Raw genomic sequence first — 23,607 nt, 5'->3', positions numbered from 1 at the left:
ACAGCGAAAGTGTCAAAACTGTTGAAATACCTGACGTGGTTTTCACAACTTCACTTGTGTTCCTCAGTCCCACAAAGGAGAATTGATACAATCTCCAAGATCTTGTGTCTCCAACTTCAACAGAGCTTTTCTTCCACAGATATACAATTTCTTCTTTAGGGTATCCATCTTTAAAGGAAAAAAGTGAAACTTTCTTAACTTTGTTATACAACTTCAGATAAGGTAGCACCATAACATCCCATTATTATAGAACAGTAAGTGGTAATTGGTACCAGACTACAAAAAACATAGAAAACACAGTCTTAAACAATATTGTCGGCAAATTGGAAGCAGGTTTATGTGTTAAATCAAAATATGACATAAAAAATATTTCATATTACTAAGATTTTAAAGAATATGCAACATTTTCTTCTTGCTATTGAAAACAATCAACTGAATGGTTAGTTTAGAAATTTACAGGGTGGCAAGTTCCTTACATCAGTTCTTTCAAAGCCATCAGACAGGGCTCATCACTGAAGCTATCTACATATATTGCGATGGATGGCTGGCACAGGCTCATTTCCCCGCTGTGAAGGTATATGGTTCCTTATGAGGCTGGGAAGCCAAGGTATTGAGCAGCCAGGAGGATGACTGGCCATGCCTGTATAAAAGTTGGTATACTGCTGTCCTGGGTGGCGAGGAACTGAAGATCTGTACCTGGCAGGGAGGACAGTGTAATAAGGAGAAAACCCTTTCCTCGGTATGCTGGGAACTGTAGTCCGATGATGTAGCTCCGTGGGAGCCATCAAGGCATTCTGCAGGGATCAGCAATCCCTACTTCGTGGGACTTCTGCATGACCTGGAAGTACTTCCTACAGACCACGTCCTAGCACCAGAAGTAATCCAGGTCTTAGATAAAAGGAATCGCTCTGCCTGACCAGAAGAGTTGGAGTCTGGTGTGGAAGACACAAGAAGCTCCCTTGGTGAGAAGTGTAGGAAGAGGGATAAAGAAAGACAACAAAGAAGCATGTGGTGCTTGTGTCATTATTATAAGGAAGCCTTTGTAAGGAGTTATATTTATAATAAAATGTTTATTTGAACCCAGCACTTGGGCATGGGATTTAGAGTGTTGCAACACCTCCTAGAGGATATATAAAATGCTAATGTATGTTCATCTGTCATGCGATTACTTGGAAAGTTTAAAAAAATGAGGTAGTGGCAACCCGGTGGGAACTTTACTTGTGGGCAGAAAAGTTATTTTTTTTAAGGTACAGTCACACGGCACATACAAGTTCAAAATTCACCTTCAACAGTAAGTCCTTATATTTTTAAACATTAGGCGGAGAGCTTACTGTTGTTTATATCAAGTCTTTTGTAACTTTTTTTTAGGACTGTAGGTCCTTGTGTTCCACTAGTACAAAATATTTTAGGACCAGTTTCACTTTCATTTTAGTTACCCGATCTAAGTATATTGGTAACTAACAATCTTATAGACGAGTATGGAAAAAGTATCATCCATGGTAAAACCAAAAATAATCTAAAGTTTAAGTATATGCTGTGATGTGTCACCAGTAGTATGAGGGGTTGCAAAACAAGAAATACTCTGCGAGAGGACAAAGACCACAGGCTGACACTTGCAATCCAAGCCAATGGGATGGAACAAAAAGAAGGGAATCATTAGGGCATTGTGCAAATTAATTTATTTATTAATTATTAGTTATTGTAAGTAATTAGTCCAAGGAAAGATGTAAAAGAAAGACCATGGGGCACTGGGGAGGATGTCTGGATAACTCACTCTGACCAACAGATGGCAGAAAGGGCACATTGCCATCTGTGGTTCAATGGCTGCCTATACACCAGAGAAAGATCCCCAGATTTTCAAAAGTGTTTCTCACACCAGAACTGTGCTGCTCTCAAATGAAAAGGCAGCAAAAGTTTTATGTAAGGATCAGAAGATAAGAAGTGAAATAAGGCCCAGGCAATATTCATAACCAGGAAGTCAGTAACACGATTGTTAAAACCAAAGACAGAACCATAAATCACAGTCAGAAATCATTGTACTAGAATCATTAACCATTAAAACTCACAAAATACACACTCACTAATCTAATTTTTTTTCTCCACAAACTCGGATGAATAGGAAATGTTGCAGTTGCAGTTCAGAAGCTGTTATATCTACGATTCCATGATGTCAAAGACACTCATTTCAGGGTTGTTAACCTAGCAAAGAGGTACCCATGATAAACAAAATTGGCTAGCAGAAAGGACAGTAAAATAATTTAGGTTTTGACACTTTCTGGATGCAAACTAATGTCAGATTCAAAGAGAGATGGACTGTGAGGAAGGGAATGTTTGATAGAGCACTTTGTGGTGGACAAGTGAGTGAGCCATCCAACTAGACAGATGTGGTTCTAAATCTAAGTGAGAAAACTTACAGTTAGGTCCATAAATATTTGGACAGAGACTACTTTTTTCTAATTTTGGTTCTATACATTACCACAATTAATTTTAAATGAAACAACTCAGATGCAGTTGAAGTGCAGACTTTCAGCTTTAATTCAATGGGGTGAACAAAACGATTGCATAAAAATGTGAGGCAACTAAAGCATTTTTTTAACACAATCCCTTCATTTCAGGGGCTCAAAAGTAATTGGACAAATTAAATAACTGGAAATAAAATGTTCATTTCTAATACTTGGTTGAAAACCCTTTGCTGGCAATGACAGCCTGAAGTCTTGAACTCATGGACATCACCAGATGCTGGGTTTCCTCCTTTTTAATGCTCTGCCAGGCCTTTACTGCAGCGGCTTTCAGTTGCTGTTTGTTTGTGGGCCTTTCTGTCTGAAGTTTAGTCTTCAACAAGTGAAATGCCTGCTCAATTGGGTTAAGATCAGGTGACTGACTTGGCCATTCAAGAATTTTCCACTTCTTTGCTTTAATAAACTCCTGGGTTGCTTTGGCTGTATGTTTTGGGTCATTGTCCATCTGTATCATGAAATGCCGCCCAATCAATTTGACTGTATTTAGCTGGATTTGAGCAGACAGTATGTCTCTGAACACCTCAGAATTCATTCAGCTGCTTCTGTCCTGTGTCACATCATCAATAAACACTAGTATCTATCTATCTATCTATCTAGTGTCCCAGTACCACTGGCAGCCATGCACGCCTAAGCCATCACACTGCCTCCACCGTGTTTTACAGATGATGTGGTATGCTTTGGATAATGAGCTGTTCCACGCCTTCTCCATACTTTTTTCTTGCCATCATTTTGGTAGAGGTTGATCTTGGTTTCATCTGTCCAAAGAATGATTTTCCAGAACTGTGCTGGCTTTTTTAGATGTTCTTAAACAAAGTCCAATCAAGCCTTTCTATTCTTGAGGCTTATGAGTGGCTTGCATCTTACAGTGCACCCTCTGTATTTACTTTCATGCAGTCTTCTCTTTATGGTAGACATGGATATCGATACGCTTACCCCCTGGAGAGTGTTGTTCACTTGGTTGGCTGTTGTGAAGGGGTTTCTCTTCACCATGGAAATGATTCTGCGATCATCCACCACTGTTGTCTTCCATGGACGTCCAGGTCTTTTTGCTTTGCTGAGTTCACCAGTGCTTGCTTTCTTTCTCAGGATGTACCAAACTGTAGATTTTGCCACTCATAATATTGTAGCAATTTCTTGCATGGGTTTTTTCTGTTTTTGCAGCTTAAGGATGGCTTCTTTCACCTGCATGGAGAGATCCTTTGACCGCATGTTGTCTGTTCAGAGCAAAATCTTCCACATGCAAGCACCACATCTCAAATCAACTCCAGGCCTTTTATCTGCTTAATTGATAATGACATAATGACGGACTTGCCCACACCTGCCCATGAAATAGCCTTTGAGTCAATTGTCCAATTACTTTTAAGCCCCTGAAATGAAGGGATTGTGTTAAAAAAATGCTTTAGTTGCCTCACATTTTTATGCAATCGTTTTGTTCACCCCACTGAATTAAAGCTGAAAGTCTGCACTTCAACTGCATCTGAGTTGTTTCATTTAAAATTCATTGTGGTAATGTACAGAACCAAAATTAGAAAAAAGTTGTCTCTGTCCAAATATTTATGGACCTAACTGTACAAAGGGAGCAGGGTTTGTTTTCCTTTTACTGTTTTACTTACATTTCCTTATTAAATTAAGCTTGTAATAAATCCACTTTTGGCCTGTTTGCCTTCAGTTTGTGTTTGTACAACTTGGTTTACTCTGGATTGTTTTAATTTCTGAAGATTTTGTTCTAGTAACACAGTATATGTCTCTCAAAAATACTGGCATTAAATTTAACAATGGGTGACAAATGTTGCACATATCTTTAATCATTCCCATATGCTAAGAAGACCAGAATATCAACAGTCAAAACAGCAAAAACAAAATCTTAAATTAGAAACTAAACCTTGATCCAGGGAAAGAAGAGTGCATGACCAGCAGAAAAAGTTTCCATTAGTGTCTTTTAAACACATCTTAATTTAAACTGATTACTTTGAGCCTCCCATGAACATAATGTGTGGTGGATGATATAGTGCACCTGGCAAGTTGTGAAGCCATCTCTAGAACTTCCCTCGCTGTATAAACCTTCTCAGGAACCACCCTACTTTACACCATCAAAGTGCATGCAGGAGCGGGGCTTTTGAAAGAACTTGCCTGACGTCATGCACATGGAAGCATAGCCTTGCAAATTAGGAGCTGTCTTGCCAGTGAGTGAGGGGACATTGTCATTTAGCTTAGCTGACTGAATAAGATGGCTGGTAAATAAGCCAAACACGTAGGCAGCGACACAACAGAGCAAAATCTTCAGCAGAGACAGTATCTTGAGAATGTAGGTGAATGACTGTGGACAGTACAAAAGCAACAGGAGAAGAAATGTGCATTCTGTCTTCTAGAGACACAGAGATACAAGGCAAAACAGCAGTAAGTATTTTTGTTTTCCAGAAAAGATACTGCCAGCTACTTTAGATTAGAAATGCGCATGCCCAGTGGTATGTGCTATCTTACTTATACACAATTTTACAGCATTGGGCACTTTATTTGGAAATAAACATTTACATTTAAACTCTACCAAACCTTGAGAGCCAAAGCTTCTTTAGTATTATATTTAACATAATATTCTACCTGGCTGCCCTGTAATATTTAAATAGGTCCTGTTTCCAATACAAACAAATGGCACACAGAATGCTAATTATTAGACATATGAAGCATTACAGTTTAAACTTTTAATTTTCCTTGTATCTACTATGTAATTCTGATGTTACATCTTGTTTAATTGGACTTGTTCAATCTAGTTATTGATTGTCTCATATTATGATTACAAAGATTAAGAAGTTAAGGGTTTCATTGATGCCACATGTTTTTTGGCAGTAACAACTAATGTTTATACATAAGTAATGAAGTAAAGTAATATTATATTGTAGTCTTGCAGATTTTGAAGAGGTTTGGCAGATTTGTTTATGTAGCTTGTACATATGCCAAATTCTTGAGTTGTGCTTAGAATGTATGGCTAGAAATTGAAAGACTCTGACATATGAGGCTGGAGAATAGATGACATAACAGTCCGGGACCCACCCAAGTACTTATCTCATATGCTTTCTCTAATATTTTTCAAAATGATTACTATTTCATTGGAGCCCTGTTTGGTTCGGTGTTCCTGCCTTGCCCCTAATGACTGCTGGGATAGGCTCCAGCTGTTCTGTGATCCTGCCCTGAATAAGCGGGTTAGGAGAACAGTTTCACAGTCTTGACAATAATTTAATTTGGGTTAGAATAAACTGCTGTTTTAATGATCTGTCAAATTCTATTTCAATTAATTAGATTTTAAAAAGCATCCAATTCTTTTAAAACTAAAATGCAAGTGTTTTATTCAAAACACAATAAATAATATTTGTATATATATTTGTATATATAATATTTGACTTCAGTTTTATAAGACACAAAGCTAAAAATAGTGAATAACACAGAAAAACAAATTAAGTTAATAGTAAACAGTGTAAATATGGAGATAGGATGGTATTATAGGCACTTTACAATGTAATACACATATTTTGATTTTTAACATGTTAAAGTCTGGGCTAAGGTTGGCTTTTTTCAAGGAAGGACTGTTGCCTTCTGCAGTATAGAACCCCTTTAATCAAGTCATGTTTGTCTCATGTCATTGTGCATAGTGCGTGTAATACAATAAAATTATTACTTGCATGTCTTAGAATAGTTATCAAAAATGTAATATCCAAACCTTCTGCCACAATAAAATGGATCCAGCTAAAAAGTAGGAAATTCCTGCATTAGGCTGACGCCATTAGTTATGTGCACAAATGCTTTATGGTACTTAAACCAACTGATTTAATCAGTGGGTGGAATTACTTATTTATTTGTGGGTTGCGGTTTAAGTAACTTTTAGGGGTATTCACATATAATTTAAAAAGTACCTACTGCAATCTGCCTGTTTGCCCACAAGAAACAACTTGTTCCACAGAGAAACAATTTTGTTGATAGTTGGGTCACTTATCCTTTGATGAAATATCTTGAATACAGCATGCTGCACAAAGTCCTGAATTTTTAAAATCTCCCACTGAAAAGTACTGGTGAATTTACAAACTAACACATCCATCCTAAAACAGTGAAACATTCTGTGCCATTTCAATTATGGATTTAGTTTACTGTTTCACATTTACATTTGAAAGAGACAACTTCAATTATTTTGTAGAATTCCTGTTTCACTTGCCTAACTGCTGCTCCTGTTGGGAAAACATATTTCCAATATACACCCACTTGTACACCAGTTTACATCTCCTGCTGTTTTGAGATAATTTAACCATAAAAAAAGTAATTTATCTAGAAATCTAGAAAATTATCTAAAAAAGTGGAATTGAACTATGTAAGAGTCAACCTGCAAGTGTACAGTGAACAAATATATACATTTAAACTATATATGATTTATAGTACATTGTATGGTACACTACAAACAACCTCATGACTAAATTATCTGCACATAATAATGATTCATCATTTCTCTGACATGATAATTTATCATCAAAACTCCAGACCTGCTCTCCATCACGGTCTGAAGTAGTCAACAATTTTACCTTGAGAAATAGATAATAACTCTTTGGGTATGTGTTTCAAAAATGTTATGATTAAGAAATTTAAGTTACAATTAGTCATAGACCCTCCATAACAAACACCTAAAAATATCAAATCAATTTATACCATTTTTAAATTACTTGAATTGGAATATGCTCTTAACAAAAACTACTGAGCCTTTTTGGCGCATGTTTTAAACTACTGTATATGACATTGTAAAGTACTGTTAAACCATGCATATATTTTCTAACTTGTTTATTCATGTGGTGTAAAGGGTAGATGCAATTCATGAAAATGAGACCTATGTGTAACTCTACAATGATATACTTCTTTTACCAATAGCAATACAACCTTACCATGTTAAACTCTTTTTTTTCTGTTATAATTCCTTGTGTCATGCCAGGAGAGTTCAGCTTTTCACTTGAGCAATAAAGTTTTTCAGTTCTGCTTTCTTCCTCTGCTCTTATACATTTGCATTCTTTTGATAAAGTGACATTAGTGAGTGCGCATAAGATGTAGATGGACCACTAACACAATAATAAATTTCTTAGCCAACATATCAATATAATCAATTAGATGTTGTAAATCTAAATGTATGATCGTTCCATTTTTTAAGCTCAATTAATCACTTGCTGGGAGCTTTAGCCAATCTCAGCAGAGTCAGCTTTAGATTAGACACCAGTACTTCAGTTTAATTAAATTTATTTTTGTATACTGTGGCATTCTTTACTGAGCACAGGCTCATAGTGCTTACACTAACTTACAACTATAATGCATCAACAATAAACTACTAAATCGAGCAAAATTAAATCTATCAACACTCAGTTTATTTCATCAGACAGTAAAACAGTGCAGATTCAACATGATTACCATAAACATATAAATATAATGACAATATAAAATCCATTATAAATTAGATATGGCCAATAGACAATAGACATAGAAGCAGAATAAGACATCAACTTCAGTAAAAATCAACCCTGAACAGACTATAACTCCGGGAGTCTAAGGCTGGTTATAAAAGACACAGTCACAGTTCTGATGGCCTTGACATCTTTACAGAGTATACTCTCTCACACACCTGTTTTGATAGACAACATAGTATCTTACACTTCCGGAGAACATAGTATCTTACACCTCTAGAAAACTGAATTTAAATCCATGGCCCAATCACTGTCTGCATGCTGTTTGCCCACTCCACCTGCTTATGGTGTGTTTTCTCAAGGTGACAGACGAGGTACACTCTTTACCTTTATTATCTTAAAAAAATTTTCATTAATCAATGCCTCTAAATGGGCCTGATTGGAAGAGTGAGCTTGTGCTTTAAAACTGCATGTTCAGGATGTACTGGTTCCAATCCTGCTATCTGTCCACATGCTGCCAGAATAGGCTCTCAGCAAAACTGAATTGTAATAATCAGGTTAAAAAGATGGTTGAATTAAAGAAAGCATGACTCAAATTAACCTAAGGATATTGAACAGTGAAGAATCTATGCCACTCAGTCTGTTTACAAATTTGATATTAGAACATTAGAAAAAAGTTTGACAAGGACAGGCTATTCAGCTCAACAAAATTCACAAATACACTCTAACTAATTTTTTCAAAATTTCAAGCCAAGTTTTAAATGTCACTTGTCACACGCGTGCACTAGGGGAACAAATTAAGGGCTTGGATAATTACACTACTCCCCTAGAACAAACAAGGGCACTAAGCAATAATGATTTCTCTCCTCCTTTCCCCTGTACAGAAAGGAAGACTGACGTGCCTTTCACCATGACGTCACTTCCAGGGTCGCTCCATATGGGCCCGTGTCTTCCTCCCAGAAACCATCAAAAACAGAAATGTAGCGATCTTGGACAGACTCCATGAAAAATAACAAGCAGTCCCAGCAGTCTGCACATAACACACATTTTTTGAGCCTTTTGCACCTTTCAATATATGGGGTTCACCTTCTAGGTGCCCCAGACCCTTCATGATTGTCTGTCTTCTCTTTACACTCTATAGTCCTACTTTCTACCACACTACTTGGTAATTTATCCCACGTCACTATGGTTTGCCGTGTGAAAAAGAACATTTTTAATGGTTTATGTGAAATTTCTCTTTAACATGTTTGTGTCCTTGTTTTTAAAGTAACAGCCAGAATCCACTGTAGTAATGTAATAATTTCTTTTTTCTTTCTTTTTTTCATTTAATCTCATAATCTCCATTTGCTACACTAAAAACGTTCTACTCATGTAATATCTTATACCTAACTCATATCCTGCAGTCCTGGAATCAGCCTAGTTGTTCTTCTCTGGACTTTCTCTAGTGCTCCTATTTCTTTTTAACCCGGAGACCAAAACTGCACACAGTACTCCAGATGCGCCCTGCCAATGCATTATAAAGTTTAAGTATAACATCCTTTGACTTGTACTCTACACATCATGCTCTAAAAAATTTATATTCTTAACAGTTTTCATGAAGATGATACTATACATTTATTCAGATTCTGAACCTGCTTCAACCAACACAGGGTCATGGGTTTTATACTAGTAGTATTAGGCACAAGACAAAGAATAACTTCATCACAAACTCTTTGATTATGATGTCTATGCACTGATTAAAAAAAGCTGACAGACAACTCAGAATCATTTAACTGTAAAAATTCACCTAAGTTTCAAAAAACATAAAAAGTGTTCTACTAAAGAAGTTTAAGAAAGCCAAATGGTCTTCATGGAAGAATGGTGTCACCTCTCTGCATTACAGCTCCTGACACAGAGAATCTGTGCCAAGGTGCACTGAAGTTGTCCTGGCAGCTGATGGTAGTCCAGTGTACTTTTACTTAGGTGTGTCCATTACTTTGTTACTCATTTTGGTAACAGTCTACACAATCACAGTACTTAAAACAGGTTGAAGGTGATTCTTCCATGAGTCCTTGCAAGAACAGACACTTTCATTATTAGGAGTCCTTTAATTGGGTCTTATGGTTAGCTCAATTCACATGAAAATAGTGCTGTTAAAGTATTGTATTTATATGATAGATAGATAGATAGATAGATAGATAGATAGATAGATAGATAGATAGATAGATAGATAGATAGATAGATAGATAGATAGATAGATAGATAGATAGATAGATAGATAGATAGATAGATAGATAGATAGATAGATAGATCAAACATTAAGCTAATATTGATACTTAAAACAGTTTTCTGATCTCTGTGGAAATTGCAAAGGGTGCTTCACTACTCACTAAAAGACACAGCAGCCCACATAACCTTCTACTTACTATTGATATTTACAGCTAAGTTTGGGAGTGTTATGGTTAATCTGAAGCATCAAAGCTGCTGTGGTCCTTTTTTATTGTGCAACTAAACATTATCCATCCATCCATTATCCAACCCGCTGAATCCGAATAAAGGGTCACGGGGGTCTGCTGGAGCCAATCCCAGCCAACACAGGGCACAAGGCAGGGAACCAATCCTGGGCAGGGTGCCAACCCACTGCAGGACACACACAAACACACCCACACACCAAGCACACACTAGGGCCAATTTAGAATCGCCAATCCACCTAACCTGCATGTCTTTGGACTGTGGGAGGAAACCGGAGCGCCCGGAGGAAACCCACGCAGACACGGGGAGAACATGCAAACTCCACGCAGGGAGGACCCGGGAAGCGAACCCAGGTCCCCAGGTCTCCCAACTGCGAGGCAGCAGCGCTACCCACTGCGCCACCGTGCCGCCAAAACATTATTCAGTTTGAAATTATTTAAATTATAGTAACTACAAATTAGTATTGAAACAGATTTTAAATAGGGACTTTTTATGGAATACTATCATCACCCATAAAGCGGATAGCAGACGTGACGTATTATATGTGTACCAGATTTCAAGTCAATACGTGAAACGGTTTGCAAGCTACAGGTGATTTAAAATCCTGGACAGACCAACGAAAAGCCACGGTAGCAAATTATAGAAGAAGATTTTACTGTTTAATAATTTATATTTATATGAAATGTGCTTCTTATATATTACTTCATATTCTCATATGATAATGATGTTAATGTTGTTTATATTGATTTCTATGTTATTGTAAGTGCATCTATGTGTGTATATGTATGTATGTATGTATGTGTATATATATATATATATATATAAAAAATATATATATAAAAAATATATGTGTATATGTATATATAATATATCTGTATATGTGTGTATATGTGTGTGTATATGTGTATATGTATATATATATGACAGCAACACTCATAACAATGACAACACAATTACATTGACAATCATGTTACGTTATTTTTAAAATGTTTCCTTTACTTTTTCATAACCTCTTTAACACACTACTTCTCCGCTGCGAAGCGCGGGTATTTTGCTAGTTTTAATATAAAAATGTTAAACAAAACACTGTCCAAAACAAATAAGTATCCATTTTTATGTAGACGATAGAATCACATTGCAACCGAGTAACTCGACATTTCTTTGAACAGCATTAAAGTATCTTGTGCTACATTTAAAAGTTCAAGGTTCAGCTAAATACAAATTGAAGTTGACAAAAGCTGCTCTCATCTGTGCACAAGAAACAAGTGAATCATCCAAATATTCATCATATTCGGCGTATCAAGTGGCCAGAATAGAAAGAGGAACTATATTTCAGGTTATTTTGATTAGAAATGATCTTTGTCTTCAGTATGATATGAGGTTTTCAGTGACTTTAGTCTTTTAACATAAGGAGCTAGGCCAATTACTTACATAGCAAGCTGTCACATCTTTGAAATAGCTAAACAGACATATATACTAAAGGTGAATTTTACTGGGTTGCCAAACATTTTCATATTAGCATTGTACAAGGGTGGTTATTACTAAAGAACATATCGAAATAAAGGTGACACAGCAGATCTATTCTATGATTCATACTTTTTCAGTAATATTATGTGTGGGAAGAGTAACCTTAATAATTGTCCAGTGCAGACATTACATTAAGGAATACTATTCCAGCAACCATTTTACTCATAAAAAGGTAAAACTAAATTGATACATACATTAAAGAACTAAAAACAAGAGCAGGATAAAAAGAGATAACAGAGTAGCAATCAAAAGACAAAAGAACAAAACCTGCAGCCACATGAAGCCTAACTTTACAGGCTGTTGATACCTGTCTGTCAGGTAAGGTGGCCAGTCTCACCAAAGCAGCATCAAATACTCCCATTATAAGAAACTATACCCTACCCACGTCCCCCCAAATCATTCTCTCTTTTTCCCTCTTGCTACTTGCACCCTGGGCTCTCTTCCTCCAGCTAGTTAGGTCTGAGCTCAAACTCACCTCTCAGACCTAGACTGAATAAGACTTTAGCCTTGATGAATCTTTAAATGCTGCCCCAGCATCAGGGACTTTCTTACTTTTAGATTTGGGCGACAAGGGGTGCACTCTTTCTGTCTGCTGGCATTCCTGTACCCTTCTGCCTTCACTACCTAAAGATATCTCGTGTCTCTATGCCAGTTCTCCCACACTCTGATCATCTTAAAACAACAGTGCCCATAGTGAATAAAACAAAATATAAACAGAAAGAAACATGCATACATAACTTGTAAAAATCAGGACACACATTCCTTATACCCTTAACCTTTGGTCTCCGCTTGCAGGAAGACTAGGCTCTAGTCACATACAGAATATTCTGTCCTCAAAAATATACTACCATCTGCAGTAGCATGATAAATTCAATAAAATGAATATACAAATAATGCTATATGGAATATCCACAGCAGTATACATGGTCACTTTCTCAGGTAAATTCACTAAATTTCTAACATGTCAAAAAAAGCAAATAAACCAGTTTGAATGATTCATGTCAATTTCAAAGAGAGAGAATACAAACCTAGTTCATTCTGCCTGCTGTGATTTCCTATATGAACTCTAAATACAATCTATTTCCATTTCCAAGGTATAACTCATCACTTCAGTCTGTACACATACAATAATCTTTTAGCAAGCCAACAAGGGAATGAGCTACAATCCAGATATATTCTGCTGCTGTTTAGGCAATCTGCCTATCCAGGTGGAACACCAAGGACTTTGCCTACACAGGACTACATTTTTGAGATGGCATTATTTTCACCTCTTACAATACAAAAATAAACAATTCTAAAAGTAGCCTTCCCAAATTTTCAATCTGGCAGGACAGAGTTCAAAACCAGATGATGAGAGATAAGCACATTCTTCCTCATATACCCTGTATATCTGTTCTTGGGCTATTTAAATATTGTATTGCTCTTCAGCAAACACACTCAATCCTACACATCTGGCCCACAGAAAAAAAAGGAAGCACAGGAAAAACTTACAGCTTGAAAATTCCAGAGGACATGAATGTTCATCCATTGGGAAGTTGTTCAGCTTTAGCTGGCACTCTGCATCAATTGTTAACCTAAAAATGTAAGCATAAAATCAAAAGTAGGATTTCTGTGTTTTTTCTCCCTTCCTGATCATTTAATAATTTCAGCAAAAATCACATCATGGGCAAAATGTTCTGTCAAATTTCCAATATCCAAAATTTCTGAATAACCTGCCTACACAGGGTCACATCCTTACGTCATCATTTTTTAATAAAAATTGCAGCTTACACCAATATTTGTGGGAGAGCAAACAGCGATGGCACTCGCTTACAAAAAATGCCTTCAGAAAGAGCTAAACTGGTAAATACCTAAACTTTCAAGTCAGTGCAGACAAGGGAGAAGTGCTGTTCGCATGTTAAAAAGAACATAGCAGCACTAGAAATTATGAAGAAAAACAAGCAATCTTGAACAAAAGAGCACGTCTGATATTGACAGTCTAAGGCAAACAAAACTGTGTAATCTTCAAAAACAGGCTAAACAGAGATTTAATCCAAGTCTTCAGAAATTTTAAATATAACCATAAATGTGATCCAGAAATAACATTTCAGTCAAACACTGAATCACATACTTCAGGACAATGTTAGAAATTAAGGGGAGTCAAGTGTATTCTAAACAGAAGCCAGGAAGCATTTCTTCACACAAGGGTCATGGAACTCACAGGAAACTACAGAGACGTAGCCTTCAAAAAACTGACAGGAAAATGTGGCAGTTGGCCAAACAAATGAGCCAGTTGGACTAAATGCCCCTCTTTTGCTTGTGGAAATGTTGTTATCTTTTGCACTTGTGATGAAGTATACTATTGAAGGAATGGAAAAGTCTATGAAGAAGACCATTTAATGTACTGTATGATATATTACAACTTATCTTTCATCATAATGTTTCAATTACTATAAATGGAATTTTCAGGGTGCATTGTTTAATTCTGGATTGATTAATACTTAATTACAACTGAGGCCAACAGTAAAGTATGCCAGGTACAATTTAACTTGAATGTATATGTCCAGATGTAGAATACAATGCATATGGAAACATCTCTAATGATCCTTTTAGCAGCTAAACGCTCTTATTTTATGCTTTGAAATATAAAAGCAGTAGCAGTACCTCAGGCACACTGCTTATACATACTGTATGAGTTGCTAAAGTTAGAATGATAACTCTTTGCACTTACCCTAAACATCAAAATGAGCAAATTATGCAACACCCTTAATACACTTAATTCATAACTTTACTTTTGTCAGTTGGCAATTTAAAATAACATACATTTTCCAGCACTTAAAAATAAGTCAACTCATCATTCTTGTAATTAATTTTTATTTACTTTTTTATTACCTGTCTATTCAAATTATTCATTAAGTGACCACAAAGCATACCTCAGTGTATAAAGTATCCTCCCATCATTCCAAATGCGAAGCATTCGATTGGGTGTTGTTATCCAATGAGCATCAGCCTTTTTTGAGTTTCGAAAGAATGTGTCCGGTATCCAGATCTTTCCCACCATATTACTGTTAAGTCGCAAAACTTTCATTGTGCTGTTAAATTTCAAGCGTCTGTCATACCAGGTCTGGGCAAAAAATATGTCAATTGTATATTCCTGTTAAAAATTGGTAAAAGAAAAAAAACAGGAAGAAAAAATGAGTTAGCAAAATTTACAAAAATTGCACATTACCAGATTTCAGAACTAATTATGATCAGCAGCACAGATGTGTTTACTAGCCTGAAGATCAGTCATGGCAGTTTGAACTACAGTTTTATAAAGCTAGCCCTTTTGTTTAGATAATTCCCACTTATGTATCGTAAGGTTCACCAATGAAAAATGATGTTGAGATATACAGTACACTGTGTACCAACCTTTGCTCAGGTATTTTTATCCCTATATCTATCACTTAACTCCCTGTATGTTAACATGTTTGCAACCATGTTGCGATAGCTACTTCTTCATCTCATAAGCAATTGAGGTTTCTATGTCCTTGAACTCTGTCTTCAACCTGAATTCAACTCTATGTGTGTTTCTGCTGACAACCTTTTTAAACTTAGTACTCTAAATGTTTCTTTCTCTGGTTTGAGCCTAGAGAAGTCCCTGGCTTGTAGGTCTCAATGTGACTTCGCTCCGTGAACGCATTGTCCCTCTTTGGAGCACTAGAACCATGGGAAAGTGTCTTTGCTGCTATAACTATTTATGTTTTTAGTGATATGCTATAAATATCTATGTAGCTCTTTACTTTTAAATCAGTTCAGGACTTGGCTTATCACACCTCTCCAATACAGTTAAGTGTGCTCATTCACCAGTAGGTAAGCACATTTCATGATCAATTAGTAGGCAAAGGCTGCTAGCTTAGTATTTTTTTGTTATATCGGTTGAGATTAGGGCATCAACCTCTTTTCCAAATTATATTATATACTGTAATTTATCAGCACAGTATTTGCATGAATACTTTAGTAAATTTAGAAGACTGATTTAGGTCAACTTTGATACATACTGTATCTCACAAACTATGGCTCTCATCAGCATCACATTAATGCTCTCATCACCCAATCAGGTTATTCATTATACTCCAATGAAAAGGTAAATCAAAAATGCAGTCGACACCCATCAATGTGAAATTGGCTACCAAATAGCCTCTAAAATTTGCAGGCTTTATTTAGATACAATAAGGAGAAGATATGGCAAAATAGGCCTTTTCCCAGTTTGGCCATACTGATTAAATTACTCCATAAATAGTTATAAAGACCCTAATGACAACCTCCTGGAAGATTGTTGTTTTGCCTAAATTTAATTTACATGACTCCACCACTAGAAAAGTCGCTATGTAAAAACTGCTTTCAAGGAAGAACAGCAAGGTGGAAACTATGTTCTAAGAAGAACACTCTGATCACATATTTACCAAAAAAGGCACCAGGAAGATACTTAACACATAAAGGGGAGTGTTAATGCAAAAGATGCATACAAAGTTAAATTAAGATATATTGATCTGTCACCTGCATTGGATAAAAAACACACTAAGATTATTATATTAATAATGATGGTCTGCTTTAGTGTACAGGATATTGACTGACTGTTTTGTTGTGGAATCATATATCCTAAACCATTTCAGTTCAGACATTTGTATTGTAGTATCTGCGGGTGGCCTGGCCTGAACACACAACATTTGAATTACAAAGGCTTTTAGAAAGAATCCTTTAGAACAACAGCAGTATTGTATGTTCAGGCAAACAGTGACTACCTGTAAGTGCTTCCTGGGGACATCAGCTGAGTGCTGTCATTCAGCCCCCACCTTCTGCATAGCACCACCAATATAATCCTATGTAAAGTAGTTTAACAACAACAAAAAATGTAATCCATCCATCAATCCATTATCCAACCCGCTATTTCCTAACCACAGGGTCACGGGGTTCCGCTGGAGTCAATCCCAGCCAACACAGGGCGCAAGGCAGGAAACAAACCCCGGGCAGGGCGCCAGCCCACCACTGAAAAAATTTAATTATTTTGTTTATTAGAAATCATTACAGAAGATGATATAGCCAAGAAATTGGGTTATACAGAAATAAAATAATCGTAAATATACTGCCAAAAGGTCGATACATGAGAAAGAGCAAATTAAACATTAGACCAAAATACCATAAGAATGTTGTAGTGGAAATAAGTGATTTACTAGAGTATCTTTGAAGATCCCAGAGTTGAAAACGTTTATGAAAAAAGAACAGAGTAAAATTTAATTCCTGCAATATTACAGAGGTATGCATCATTAATTGTAGGTTTTTTTTTGTTTACCATTTACTGCTGCTAAAACGATTGTACCCATTTACTCTCAAGAGTGTGGATATACTTTTACAAAGTAACACTGATATTGTATTCATTTAATAAGAAAAGGATAAGTATATAATTTGTGACTAATTATTGACTAAAATTCTACAGTAATATTATTCAACTTCAAAACAAGAAAAGATTTTGAATATTTCAAATGGAGTGAATACTTATCACAAAAAAAAAATCATACTGTAGCTAATGTGCAAAATCATTTGACAGATTTTGACAAATTGTAAAACCAACAAAGGGAACTTGAATATATGGGACAGAAAATGAGTACAGTATAGAAGAGTGCAATGAAAACATGTTGTAAAGATTCCCTGATTGTATTTCTTTGATTATTCTTATCTTGTAATAAAAAAATAAACCTTAAAAAATCCTTACTTTTCATATATATCTTTTATTTTAAACCATGTTATTTATTTAGGTTTAAGTACTGCTAATTAGCCCTGATAAGTCTAATCCTTAATGTCATTTAATATCTATTACTACTAAGCAGACACTTCATATTGTTAGCTTTGTTGGTCTTGCAGTTGCAGTGTCAACAGCATTAATTGCTTTAATTAACATATATGGGGAAAGTGCTTAATGACCAAGGTCAAGAAGTTAAACTGAAATAAGATTAAAATCTGTTGCCCAATGTTTTAAATGATTGTTAATTATGGACAAATTATAAAGCAAGAAAGAAGATGGTTGTTGGGACCTTATTTGGTCGGCAATGATTACAAGGCAGGAACTTGCTGTTCATTTCAGCGCATCACTATATACTCATAGAAAAGATGAAAGAAAAAAAAATTCCAGCCCAACTTTGTGTGTCCAATGTAACAGATGTCCATCTTGCAAGGCAGGTATTTTTTTTATTCAAAATCATTGGATGACCAATTTAAAATGTATATACAATAAGTTAGTCATTTGTTATAAACTGAGTGACAATCTCCATGGATCTTAGTAGTGCGCCAAAAGGGCAATATAGAAACAGGCCAAAGAACAGCGATGGGTTTTGGAAATACTATAATAATAAATATGTGCTGCAGGCTCCCTACCTGTAATCACATGCATAATTTAGATGTGTACTGTGTCGGGATTGGATGTGGCAATCTTATTTCCTATCTCTGCAAGAAAAAAATTAAATACAGATCTCTGGAGAGGTAAACAAAAGCTATAATACTATTTCCTATTTGAACTGTGCCTATGTTGCACATAATGAATCCATATTTTTTCTTTTTTGTTTTTCAAGCTTTAATAAAAAAAAAACTCACACACGCAAAAATAACCCATCATGGGCAAAGCAGGGCTCGTTTGTCCCCCAAAACACTGATGTGATAAACCTTTTTTTCACATCTCCTGCTTTGGCTCATTTTCTTTTGCTCAGTGCCCCCTCTCATATGCTGGCTCTTATGCTTTCAAGTCCCACTTGTCCATCTGGCCCCTACCAGACCTTAATTAGCCCCAACAGCCAACATGCATACGGCACAAAAGCACTATACTTTAACTATTTAGGGGCCAAAGTGTACCACTAGAGCAGCTGAAGGCATCCTTTTATAAATTTCTGTTGCTCCTATGACAACACTCTATATGAATAAGATGTGCTGATATGAACCTCTGTGAAGACTCAGAAATCATAAACTTCTGCTGGGTTGCTGCTACTTGCTATCAAAAAATTAACAAATAGAAAGGAAATGCATCTTGCAATTTCATACACAAGGGGGAGATGCATATACAGTGTACCATGTTTGTCAGTTTATAGCCAACTAAAGTCTGTGGCACGCAGCTGGGGGTGGCGCCCAGCCGGGCCGCCCAGGAGGACAGAAGGAGGGCTCATGCCTCCTCTGGACCACGAGAGGGCAACCGTCCTGGTTATATTGGGGGTGTCCGGGTGGAAGAGGACAAGGTCTGAGAGCAGAGAGAAGGAGGCGACCTGAAGGCATTGTGGACAGAGGTCTGGACTATTGGGGTGATTGGTGCTGAGGCACTGGGTTGTGCATATAAGGACTGTGTAAATAGTGTAAATAAACATGTGGTGGACTTTAACATGGTGTCCGTCTGTCTGTGTCCGGGCTGCTTATCACAGTGGCGTAGCCGGCAGGATGGTTTGCCTGGTTCAAGGCAGGAGCCTGTTTTTAAATATCAGTCTGTGAGCGGCCCTCTACGGGCGCAGAGGGAAACCCCACGGCAGGCTGAGGTGACGGGCGCGCATGCAGTCCCGTCCGATGTCCCAAAACGGGGGGCACGGAGGTCACGAAAGGTGGGCCGAGCTGGCAAGCACTGGGGTGCCGGTCAGAGGGAGGAGCGTTGCCCCTATTTAAGACAGAGGGATGCCGAGTGGCGGCATCAGGGCAACGTCTCCGCCCCTTGTTCTGTTTTCTATTTTGCAGGACCGGGCCCTGGAACGCAGTATGTCTGCCTCCCGCCGCGGAAGACCTGCCCTTGCGGGACGGGCCACTGGCCCCTAGGGGTCTCAGCTTGTGGTGGGGTACTGTGGCACGCGGCTGGGGGTGGCGCCCAGCTGGGCCGCCCAGGAGGACAGGAGAAGGGCTCATGCCTCCTCCGGACCATGAGGGGGGCGACCGTCCTGGTTATACTGGGGGCCACGGGTACAGGGCTTGGAAGCTCAACCCTGTAGGAGCACGTGGTCACCGGCTGGGGGCGTCTCCATGCCTGGAGGACTCGAGGGGAAGAAGAGAGGAGACACCCGGAGGGCTTCCGGAGAGACAACCGGCACTTCCGCCACACAGGGGTGTGTTGGTGGAAGATTGCCGGGAGCCACCTGGAGCACATCCGGGTGACTATAAAAGGGGCCGCCTCCCTTCATTCAGGGCTGGAGTCGGGTGGAAGAGGACAAGGTCTGAGAGCAGAGAGAAGGAGGCGGCCTGAAGGCATTGTGGACAGAGGTCTGGACTATTGGGGTGATTGGTGCTGAGGCACTGGGTTGTGCATATAAGGACTGTGTAAATAGTGTAAATAAACGTGTGGTGGACTTTAACATGGTGTTCGTCTGTCTGTGTCCGGGCTGCTTATTACAAGCCTAAAATTAAATATAATCAAATACGTGCTTTAATAACCTATCTGTGCCATGGCATCAAATCTTGCTTTTAAAATCAACTATAATCATCTTTAAAATGTTAAAAAAAGAACACTGATGTATTGGTGCATAACATTTTCCAATCTGCCCAATTCAGTTAAGGGTTGAGGTAGCCAATCCCTAAAGCACTGGGCACAAGGTAGTAAACGGTCCTGAACAAGGCACCATTCCATCACAAGGCCACTCACACACACACACACACACACACACTCATGCTGGAACCAATCTGGAATCACCAATGGACCTACAGTAATTTTCCCATTTTGAAATGTGGGCCTTAAACCCACAAAGATAACATCAGGATCTGAACCTAGGAAACGTTATTCATGAGGTGGCAACACTGCCCAGTTGACTACTTTGCTGTCTAATTTATAACAACCTAAAATAAAATATGTTCATAAATTCAAATGTAACAGGGTTCCAGTTACAGTTCGTCACATGAGCTCCTTTAAAGGACTCATGATCTGCTAGAAATTAATTTGTTCTGAAATATAGTAAATATTACATTTCTTCTTTTTTGCATGTTCAGCATAATGTGGTTATATCAATGCAGAATTTTAATCCTGTACTATTTCCCCTGACTCATGAGCTCTGCTAATATGTCCCCACGAGAAATCCAAAACAGATTTTAGTACAACAACCTTTACTACGTTATTTAAATTTCTGTCCCCTAATTGTAGTACTGTGTAAAACAGGTTTAATGTGATGAAAATAGTCCAGAATTAATGCATTTATGCTTTACTTGTTTATGCAAACAAATACTACATGTGATTTTCTGCTATATTTTCACAAAAAAATTTAAACATATAGCATTTACAAATATTTTAGCTTGTAATAGGACTATCAGTCACTATTTAAGCTGTGAGACAAGGCTGCTTTCAAATGTAAACATCCAGAAACAAAACAGAACGTCAGAAAAAAATCTTTTATATTATCAAGAACTTGAGAGAGCAGAGAAGGGACATCTGTGATAATTGTGAAATAGCCCGTCTGTCAGTTCAGCACTCCATCTCTGGTCTGCTTGGATCACTATTGCTAACACCTGCCAAGTCAGTATGCAACCTTGGGGGGTTGGGGTGGGATAGGGGGGCTTTTGGAGCACGTTGTAACTGTCTCTTGGTCTTCCACATACACTCTATACAACATCTGCAATATCAGGGTATGCTGCACATCACCTGGACCAGGCTTTGGTCTTGTCATGTCTGGACTACTGTAATTCTCTGCTGTCAAGGATACCGCATCTGCTAAGCAAATAAATGTAAATGTAAAATAGTCAAATAATTACTGTAAACAAAATTTGAGGAGGATGAAAACAGAACAGCAAGCACAACCAGCTACTCACAGGCTATCAGACAGTCACAATAGTTTAACATCACAGTGCTGTCCTGTAGTAATTTGTCAAGCTATCCAGCCTTTGGGCACCACTTGGATAAACCTGGAGCCAAGACTTCACCCATAGACAAAAAAATTGTCCATATCCCTGTTCTACCAGGGACACTTTTTCTAATGATGTGTTCCCTTCCTTTGCCTTAACTCCTGTTAGTTTCAAGAAGGTAAAGTCACCATTACAAGTCAAGCTAAGTGTTATCTTCTCCAATGTTCAAATATTTAATCTTTTTCTACGTGATTTGAGGGAAGTGTATATAATTTAGTCAAGCAAATGGTTGCAAGATAAAAACCTGTTCTTGAGGGAGCCTGCACCTTCAGAAAGATACAATGGCCTAGTATAAATTCAAACTTTGTGACTGTGAAATAATCTAATCAAATAACTTAATCTATTCATTTACTGAAACTGCTTTTCCACTACACAAGGAAGGAAACTGCTCTGGATGCGATGCCAGACCATCATGGAGCACACTTAACCACTCTAAAACACAACCAAACATGCACCACACATCAAGAGAATCAAACCTTCAAACTGCAATTTGCAGGAAAGTGAACTATGATTCTTGGGGCTGTTTGGTTATAGCACTGGCCACTGTATAATTTTGGATTGATTAATAATTTTAGATGTATAATTCCAGCAAACCATATAAAATAAAGACATTAAAAATATTGTATACACTTTGGTAAATATTTCAAAAGTTGTGTGTGGGTTCAATTGAAAACAGATCCAGGAATGAGAGTTCATAGTATTAAGTGTTTCAGTTAAAATGAAAACTAGGAGTGTGTTTTCACTAGTTTTCACTCTGCTGTGTACTTTTTACTATGGATAATTAAAAAATGACAATGGCAATCAACTAAAGAGCATGAAACCTAATCTTATTGTACATTATGTGTAGGGCCACGATTTACCGCGGCCCGCGGAATTTAACGCCATGCCACGGAATTTAGGGTTTTGCAGCGGTAAAACGCCATGCCGCGGAATTAACCTAACTGCCACGGAAAATACCAAATCTGAATGAAATCGCACCATTTGAGGCATATTGATATTAGTATGATTAGTTTTGATTACTTCTTTAAGTTCTTTCTTTAGCCTATTGCATCATCTCATTAGTGATAAACTTAACGAGCTGAGAACTGAACTTGAATTTGTATCTGTTCACTGCCAGCCAATTATGAACACTCTGACTTCTTTTGAGGCACTGTCATTCATGGCTGTCGATGTCTACAACAAAGTGTCTGACTTACTGTCTTGCCTGAAATCGTCTGGATTTCCAATTGCAACCAGCAGCTGTGAAGATGCAAATCACAATGCTGCTGCTAAACTTGAAGACTATTTTGTGGGAACCAAACAGCCGGCAATAGACCTATTCAGATCTGTGAGAATATTTGATCCACGACAGCTACCACTCTTATTGAAGAATTTTGCTGATCATGCACAATCAGTGCCAACAATGATGGCTGCAGCAAATTAATGGTAAGCTTATCTGGACATTGCATCTCGTGAAGTAATTCCAGCTGATATCACTGCTTTTTGGCGTGCCTTAGAGGACAGACTGCCTCGCTTAGCAGCTCTTGCTAAAGTTCACGTTGCGTTGCCGATCTCTTCTGTTGATGTGGAACGTCCGTTCTCAAAATATGGATCGGTGTTGTCACCACTGCGATGTTCTCTGTCACAAGAAAACCTACGAGCTTACAGTGCTGTTTTCTTCAACAATAAATAAACAATAACTTTAGAAACATTATTCGATAGTTTGTTGAGAGTAATATTATGCCTACATATGTTTCAGCATCGTTTGCCTAAAGCAAATCTGTGGATTAAAATGTGCGGATGTGAACGCTTTGATATACCTATTTGATTAGTATTACGAATTA

The 23,607-nt window shown here is 37.6% G+C and overlaps 1 protein-coding gene across 2 annotated transcripts in view; it reads right to left on the bottom strand.

Annotated features, from left to right (window-relative positions):
* gabrg2 (gamma-aminobutyric acid type A receptor subunit gamma2) overlaps nucleotides 1–23,607 on the bottom strand; it is a 175,973-nt gene that overhangs the window by 64,852 nt on the left and 87,514 nt on the right. For both annotated transcript variants that reach the window (XM_028812743.2, XM_028812742.2), the window contains exons 4-6: nucleotides 14,833–15,053; nucleotides 13,412–13,494; nucleotides 31–168 (exon numbers count right to left, since the gene is read on the bottom strand). In XM_028812743.2, coding sequence (XP_028668576.1) covers nucleotides 31–168; nucleotides 13,412–13,494; nucleotides 14,833–15,053 — 442 coding nt within the window. The remainder of the gene's footprint in view (nucleotides 1–30; nucleotides 169–13,411; nucleotides 13,495–14,832; nucleotides 15,054–23,607) is intronic.

This window comes from Erpetoichthys calabaricus, chromosome 11 (assembly GCF_900747795.2).
Source record: "Erpetoichthys calabaricus chromosome 11, fErpCal1.3, whole genome shotgun sequence".
In the NCBI taxonomy this organism is placed as follows: Eukaryota; Metazoa; Chordata; class Cladistia; order Polypteriformes; family Polypteridae; genus Erpetoichthys; species Erpetoichthys calabaricus.
Note: the sequence above shows the minus strand (reverse complement) of the source record. Positions and strands in the feature narration are given on the sequence as shown.